Raw genomic sequence first — 8,859 nt, 5'->3', positions numbered from 1 at the left:
TGATCAGAAAATCAATTCGATCTGTGATTAAAAACCCGTGATCCGGTCCAAACCGTGACTTTAGTGATCTGTTGCACCACTAGCCATCACAGACATGCGCACGTCCGCCAGCGCAGTGGACAGTACGCACGTTGGAAAACACATCAACTACCAGAAACTCAGACACAAATATCAGTTTTAAAACTATCAACTCAGTGAAGATGGAAAATCTCGTGCTCCTTTTTAGTAGCGTGTTATGCCGAGAACAGGGTGCACGTCGCGGTAACGTGCACAGCTGAAAGGCTTACTTATAAGTGTCATAATGTCAGCACGTTATCCAAGAGGAGATTCAATTGTGAGTTCCAGTGGAGGATCAGACGAGCCAAGATGGACCATGAGAAGAAGCTGGAGGGGAAACTGGCCCAAAAAAACACTTACTACACCCCAATCTTCACACGTCCTGCCAGTCAATCCTTCACCTGCCCCCACTCTGGTGTCTCCAGTCCACTCCACCCGGGTCCCCCTCTCTACCATGTCAGACCAGGTGAGGAAAGAGGCTAGGCAGCTGAAGCAGAGGAAAGCTGCAGGACCGGACAGCATCTGTCTTAGGTTGTTGAGGACTTGTGTAGATTAACTCTGTGAGGTCCTCAGCCACACTGCAACCTGAGCCTCAGGCTGGAGAAAGCCCCTATCCTGTGGAAGACCCCCTGTGTTGTCCCGGTTCCTAAAACAATGCATGCTAAGGATCCGGCCCACTACCGTCCAGTTGCCCTGATCTCCCACCTGATGAAAACTATTGAGAGGCTGATCCTCACCCACCTCTGCTTTGTGGTGAGCCCCACCCTGGACCCACTGCAGTTTGTCTACAAGCTGAACATCTGAGTCGAGGACGCCATCATCTACCTATAGCAGAGGGCCCTCGCACCTGGAGACCCCTGGGAGTGGAGTGCTGTGAGTCATGTTCTTCAACTTCTCCAGTGCTTTCAAAACCAACAAGCTGACGCAGCTGTGGGGGAAGCTGGAGGACGTGGAGTGGACCTACATCTTACTGCCTGGACCATCAGCTACCTTACAGACAGGCCTCAGTTGTGTGGCTGCAAAGCTATGAGTCAGATTTGGTAGTCTGCAGCACAGACGTGAGGATGTTGCCCAAGTTCACATCCATCATGGACAACACTCTCACCCACTGCACCAGACCGTAGAGGAGCCAACGGCCGACTGAGGCCCCGTCAGCACAGGAAGGAGCTACTGCAGGTCCCTCATTCCCACTGCTGTCAGACTGTACAACTCTGCTTTGTAGAATCAGTCTTTATGTAAAAACCCTTCCACCAACGTGTGTAATAACTTGGCGTCACGTTGGAAAATTGTCACACGAGTCGGTGTCATTGAACGTCATCATTACAAGCCCTTCCCACAAGTCCTGACTGCGCACCTTCATCTAAAGTAGATGTGTATGGCACAGCTTTAGTTCGATTCCCGTGACAAGTCTTTCCTTCTATTAATGAGAACCATGACGCACAGCAGTGTCCAGTACTGGTTGTGGATCAGTACCAGCAAGCACAAGCAAAGGCGAAGCTATCGGCTCCGTATAATTAATTATCTAACATTATTATGACGTTCTCCGTGCGTCGGGATATTCCAGCTGATTGCAATGATCATGTATACAGGAATAACTGTCTCTCACGCATGTAAACGGTTTATTCCTATTATTCCTATTTTTTTTAGAAACTGTAACATTAATCTTAACCTGAATTTTGATGGCATGCAAACGTAGTCCGTGTTGTTTATGCAGCGTCTGTACCAGACATTTTTACTGACACAGAGTTGAAGGAAGAGGTGGGCCAGACAAGGGAGGAAGTGGAGTTGTTAAAAATTTTGCTACATGCTGTCTGAAAAGGTAAAAATTGAGTTCAAGCTCACCTGTTGGAGACATTCCTTGGTTTTGACTTTGTGATGTGGAAGTACATTCTTGTCTGGATGACATGTTGACCTCATCTTCGGACCCCTCATCTCCTAGCATACTGACATCTGGACAGAGAAAACACTTTAAGAACACAATACACAAAATATGCAAAAGCTGCCAGTAGTGATTGGTTTATTCAATCATGCAAGACAAGCACGTTGACATTAACATTAGGCAGTCATTACAGCTGGCTTTGTAAGGATATCAGATTACTTTTGTAATTTGTGACAGCAGTGATCAAGGGTATACAGTGAAAATAATTTGTAGTAAAATGCAGGCAGTCACCAAACATTCACACTGTGAGACAACTTTTTAACTACTGGATTTCTGTAAATCATCAATGTCATTTTCATGTAAATGAAAAAAAGGGTAATGTTCAAAATCTAACTGAGCAAAAGTCATTGTGTATCAAAGCACATTAATTAGCTGAGATTTACAGTCTGCCACAATTTAAATCCTGGCTGGGTATCAGTTTGTTATTCAGGGCTGTTTAAAGTTACTGATTTTATGCACATCAAATCATTTCTTTGAGCATCGGTTTGGGTCTTCACATTCAAATATACAGCATGTTTATTCTCCTACTCCTTAGTCCAAATGTCCTGTTTACAGTGTGTTTAAATGTTTCTTCTTAATCTCCACATAACGAAGTAGATTAGAGCATACATAATGACTAATTATTCTTCATGTTATTTTGCATGCATGTTTTATTTTGTTAATACTTTGAACTATGGTGTTTGTTAATATTTTTGCTGGACCCCAGGAAGACTAGCTGACACATTGGCATTAGCTAATGGGGATCCTTTTAAATAAACAAACTATCATTACTATTAATTATTTATAATGTAATTAACACCTGTCATGTTCTGTGCTGTTTGTGACACTCAATTTCTGACACTGCACTTGGAGATTTGCCAAGACAGATCTTTTAAAAGTATTTGCAAAGGCTTAAAATGTTCTGGAAATTACCTATTCATTCCCATACCTTACATGATACATTCTCAGCAGGCTATGTGTCTCCTGCTATAGTGTCTACTGGTTCAGCACACAAGGTCTTCTCCCAACACATATGATGGACCGTTTTGGATGGACTGAGTGACTCTTCTATGTCCCCTGACTTCTCCCTCCCCCCAGAGCTACACTCCCAAGAGTAGTGCTTCCATGTAATGTAAGCCTGAAACACTTGCATACCGTAGTCTCTCCTTTATACACTCATACGTCTCTAGTCTGACCCATGTGGGGCCCTTCTGTCCAGTTCTTACTGTAATCGTTTTGTGTCTTTCTCTCCACATCATGTCAGGAGATAATGAATCAGGGAAACCTGCAGACTTTCAGTGCAATCACATACAAAGCCCAGAAATATTCATGGCAAACAATGGATCATTTAGAATCAATTTTAGATCGTATACACATACCTTCAATGTCCCCTTCTAAAGGTCCTTCCATTTGAATGGTCTCTAAAATGATAATTGATCAAATATTAAGTTTGGAAAGTTGAAGCTATAGGCAATCTGCAAGAGTAAACAACAGCAGTATCATTCTCTCATCCAGTCACCATTACTCCCATGTTTTACACAGTTAATGGTTATTTTCTAAATGCTGAAGACTAAATGTCATATATTGTGCATTCAAAAATATATTAATTACCATTTACATCAACTTGTATTTCATCGAGGCTTTTTCCTTTGTAATCTCCTAGGCGTCCTTGTTCCATTGCCAGGAGGACTTTACTCACTTTGGCTAATTGGAGGGTGCTTTCTGGGAGCCTGTAGTGTTTCCTGTGAACAGCGATATTATGACCAAGGAAGTCTGCCAACTGGTCGAGTTCGGTGGTTTTGAGGTTGAGAACAGTAGACAGGGTAGCAATATGCTTCCTCAGTTTTACTGACGTTAGCGCTTGAGGATTTTTTATTTCAGCACATTCACTGACAAATTGCCTCATGCAGTCACAAGCCCTGATGTAATGGGCAGATTGTGGCAATGCAAACAGATATTCATTATCCTTCAGCACCCCACATTCTTCTCTGCTTTCAGTAAGAGCTTCAAGGGATTCTCTCATTGATGGAGTTAGAAGAACAGGAACCTTTCTTCCTCTTTTTCCAACAATTGCTATCCGTATAAAATGCTTGCAGAGCTTCTGCTCAAGAGCTGTGAGGGCCAAATTTACATCTCCCTGTTCTTCTGATGTGTCCTTTGATAAGTAAGCAGACAGGCGCATTCGAGACACTTCCCCTGCTCTCCGGCGATTAAAAAGCATAACTTGAGTAAGTGTTACTTTTGCAACTTCCTTCCAATTTGTGGATGAAGGATGTTCTTGTAGATCTTTGAGGTGTTGCTGCTGTTTTTCCTCTAGATAGCAATGTAGCTTTTGAATATCTTGTGTGAGAGGTAACAGTTGCGGTGCATTCCATTTCGCCTGGTTAAGCTGGGTTAATGCCTGGCTTGCAATATCAAACCTCCAGCTCTCTTGATACAACTGTGCGAACTCCTCGGCATCTTTAATGGTTTCTTTGTCTTTCTTTTTCAGTCCTTCGGACTTAATAAACATAGCCAATGAATGCAGGCTGTGTCCTACCTTGCGCGCAAGAGAGGGACATTGGTATTCGCCAGTTTCCTCACTGAATCCAGATAGGTTCTTTGCAGCTTTGACAACCTGAGTGTACTGTTCAGGTTTTATGAGTTCTTGAATGGTCTTCACACGTGTGATTTTTTTAGCTTCCAATAAAAGCCTGCCAAGTTCTCTCAGTTTTTGGCGTATGTATTGGTGTTGACTGACTATTTTCTCATTCTTTTTGAACAACCTGAATCCATAATCGAGGATGCAGTGGTCTTCTTTAATTGCAACAGCAATCTGGTCCTGATTCATTACACTTAAGAACTTCCAAAATGCATCTGTATATTCCGATGGAGTAGGTTCAGCGAATGCACACAATGCCTGAACTCTAGTTTTACCTGGTTTAGTACTTTCAGGTTTGAATCTGCAGACCTTGAAATGCCGCCACATTGCTCTTCTTGAGAACAACCCATAGCAGTGAATGCAATGTGCAAATTTATGTCCCTCTGATTTCTTTTCCGGTTGTTTCCATGGGATAAGTTTTCCTTTTTGCGTTTCCAAAACAACACTGTTGTGCTCAAAGTTTCCCTTATTTCGTATATAGTCCAATTGTAGTTTTCTTTCCTTTGAGCTTGTAGGAAAACTGAATGCTTTCGCAACATCTGATTCATCTTGGTGTTTACGCCACAAGTGTCTTGACATTTTCTGGACAAACTTCCTACAATAAAAGCAGAAATGTTTCTTGTTATAGCTTCTGGACCCATCATCTTTCTTTAAAGTTGGACTGACAATGACAGATTGCTCATCTTCCAGAGGCATTGAAACATTGTTTTTCAAATATGTTGCTACCATTTCCTTTTCATTCCCATCAACCCTGCTATTTGGGAATGTGGCTAATTGGCTCTGACTAGAAGATTCACTTCCACTCTCCCTGGTCTTAGACTTGCTCTGACTGGAGGACTTGCTCCTTCTCTGGCTGGAGGATTCACTTCCACTCTCTCTGGTTTTAGACTTGCTCTGACTGGAGGACTTGCTCCTTCTCTGGCCGGAGGATTCACTTCCACTCTCCCTGGTTTTAGACTTGCTCTGACTGGAGGACTTGCTCCTTCTCTGGCTGGAGGATTCACTTCCACTCTCCCTGGTTTTAGACTTGCTCTGACTGGAGGACTTGCTCCTTCTCTGGCTGGAGGATTCACTTCCACTCTCCCTGGTTTTAGACTTGCTCTGACTGGAGGACTTGCTCCTTCTCTGGCTGGAGGATTCACTTCCACTCTCCCTGGGCTTAGACTTGCTCTGACTGGATGATGTACCTTTGTTCACTGTTTTTTCATTTTCCAGGGTTAATTCCATACTGCTATCACTTTCTGTGCTTTCCTCTATGCAATGTGGAACATACTCCTCATCGCTACCTAAGTTTGAGTCATCCGATTCCATGAGATTCATCTGAATCGTTAAAAAACAAACACAAACATATGTCAATAACAATTTTTTTAACATTAAATATAACAAAACTGAGTTAACTGAACTGGCTCGACATACTAAATGAAGAAAAATCTGTATTGAGTATTTTCAGTACAAGTACATTTACAAATTGGAAGAGTCACAATCAGGCTCACTGGCAAGAGCAGCAGACATTTTCACAATCATTGAAACACAAAAGAACCCCCCCCCCCAAAAAAAAAACTTACAGGACGGCAAGACCACCTTCTCAGCCTCTGTGAATAACTTTTATGCTTAGAAATGGAAGTCTCCTCTGCGCTGTCACTACTTGAATCATAGAGACCTTGGGTAAAATCTTGTACTCTATCCATCTGTAAAAATGGAGACATGGAGATGTGATTTTGATTTATGATGATCGCTGTATTTTTAATTGATAAGAAGAGAATTCAGCAGTTGTTAGGTGAACAAGACAAATCTGAACATTTTTGACCAATATTACCCATCCATCTACCTGCTGGGCCCAGTGTCTCTTTGGCACTGTACTGCCTAAGAGACTTCCAGGTGCAGTAAATGTTGATACAATTAATTGAGAATTGAAAAACTAATTTTGAATGGATACGAGTGAAACTGAAACGTGAAAATGAATTAGGGAGCTAATAAAATTACATACAGTTTTGATTTTCTCATCATACACATTCAAACCAGTATATTCAATTTCAAATTATTCCATTCAGATTCTTAAAACAATTATTAAACCCGATTGATTCAGGTTCAAACTGAATGATTCACATTCAAGTATAAAGAAATTCACTTGCTAGTAGGGCGGCACGATTATGACCAAAATAATAATCACGATTATTTTGATCAATATTGTAATCACGATTATTAATCACAATCGTTCATCATAAAATATGCATTTTTTGCACTAGTTTTAAACAATCTATGTAGCAACAATTTTTTGTGAAAAATGAAACATCAAATTAAAATAGATGATAAATAAGTCAAAAAAAATATTGACACAATATTTGAAAGCTTAAATAACTTAACTGAACATTTTACTGCAGAGTGCAACCTCAAAGTGCAACCTAATAGAAATAATTACATCTTATACAGAAAAAAACACCTAGATCTAGGACATTCGGCCTACACGTATACAGTACCAAGTTTGGGCACACTTTCTATTAAATCAGATGGGATGTGTCCAAACTGTATGCATCAGTATGTGTTGCATCCTCAATTTTGTTGCACATTCATACCATTTTCATCAATGAATACAAGCAGCCAGATAATGATGAACGCTGTGTATTTCTAATTATATCATAAATATAATTAATATTCTAATAATAATGTGCATATAAAACAATTGTTATTTTTGACTGCATTACTTTATTGTTCCATTAGAAGAAAATAATTAAAAAGCAGCTCAATAGTGGTGCGATTTCTTGCAGTGATGAAATGTGTTTTTTCCGTTCTGTCCCTTCAGACGTTCCGTAGTCAGTTTAGTCAGAATACGAAAAAAGTTCAAACGTTTGTTATGTTTGTTTGTTGTAACGTTTGTTGTCTTTTCTGGCCAAAAAACGTTTTTCTACAAGTATTCTAATCAATTTGTAACAGAACACAGATAATACTGTCCAGATAAATAGTCGTTGATGGAGAAAGCTGTTTAAAACACTTTAGTTCTTCACGCATGCTAACTGTTAGCATACCTATGATATTTTCTATTGACGTTAGCCTTGAGCTAACATATAGCTTTCGATCAAACTTTTTTTATCAAGCCTTTTTTTATTCTTTCTAAGCATTGCATTATAAACATTGTAGGCAAAGGCACCGCTGGTTCTGAATTGGTCTATTTTACACTGTAGAGAAACCAATTGTCATCCAGTCTTTGATAAAGAGAGAGAGAAAAACAAAAATTATTGCGGGCAAAAAAAAACTTATTGCACTCACTGCTTACCAGAATGCTTTTTGTGCGTCTCAGTGGTGGAACAACCTCATCATCTAATTGCTTGTTGGAATGGTTGCTTGTAGAGGCTTCATCAAAAGTTTCTTCCACAATAGACTCATCTGTATCGTGCAAATGATCTGACACATCTGGCCCAGTATCATTCTGCCTTAGAACAACATCGAGGTTTGGAGTGGGAGGTTCGTTTTCCATACCATCCTCATCGCTTTCATCACTATCTGGATAATCAACCAGCGAAAATGCTTGAACAGTCAATACCTAAAATAAACAAAATTTGATTAAATATGGATTTAAAAAAGGTGGGCATAAGAAAAATGACATGATCTGACTAAAAAGCTGCATCCAGATTGCCATTGCAGATGTTTGCAGGGATCAAATCAAATCTATCCTTAAAAGCATGTAACAGCTCAGACAGTGTACAATTATGAATGTTAAAATCACCGTTGAGATCATGTCAGTTTGTGCAATAAAAACAATTATAGTAACGACTGGACGGAAGGGCCCCACATGGATCAGAGCGACACGCGAGTGTGTAAAGGAGAGACTACAGAAAGAATGTTTTTGGAAGATCGAAGGACCCCATAAGAACATGACCAGAAACATGCCGGTGTGTGTGACATTACCTGGCCTTTATCACCCAATAAGTTCTCCTGACTACTTTAAAGCCACATTAGCAGCGACCCACTTCAGTAACAGAACATCAGCACATACATGTCAGCGTAGATGAATGCGTTAGAATGTACTTCTACCTGTGTGCAGGTCTCATCTGGGTTTGGTCCATCATCAAGCATCTGAGGAGCAGGGCTGGTCTCTTTCTCTACTGCAGCCGCAGGAGTCTGAAGGCCTTTCACCTGAAATATAGATGACAGAAAGAAAAGACTCAGAACTGCATGAAGAGACATTAACAGGTCACCCAATATACAAACAGGTTCTGAAATGGCACAGAACCTCAACTAAGAGTGC

At 40.6% G+C, this 8,859-nt stretch overlaps 1 protein-coding gene across 1 annotated transcript; it reads right to left on the bottom strand.

Moving 5' to 3' along the window:
• Positions 1 to 874: 874 nt before the first annotated feature.
• LOC121648872 lies at positions 875 to 8,047 on the bottom strand. Its single transcript, XM_041999311.1, has 5 exons — positions 7,888 to 8,047; positions 6,182 to 6,304; positions 5,804 to 5,936; positions 4,215 to 5,211; positions 875 to 997 (listed from the first exon to the last, which is right to left on the bottom strand). Exons 4-5 carry the CDS (start codon positions 5,193 to 5,195, stop codon positions 875 to 877), a joined length of 1,104 nt encoding a protein of 367 aa, XP_041855245.1. The 5' UTR covers positions 5,196 to 5,211; positions 5,804 to 5,936; positions 6,182 to 6,304; positions 7,888 to 8,047.
• Between the last annotated feature and the right edge of the window lie 812 nt (positions 8,048 to 8,859).

Source organism: Melanotaenia boesemani, chromosome 2 (assembly GCF_017639745.1).
Source record: "Melanotaenia boesemani isolate fMelBoe1 chromosome 2, fMelBoe1.pri, whole genome shotgun sequence".
Lineage (NCBI taxonomy): Eukaryota > Metazoa > Chordata > Actinopteri > Atheriniformes > Melanotaeniidae > Melanotaenia > Melanotaenia boesemani.
Note: the sequence above shows the minus strand (reverse complement) of the source record. Positions and strands in the feature narration are given on the sequence as shown.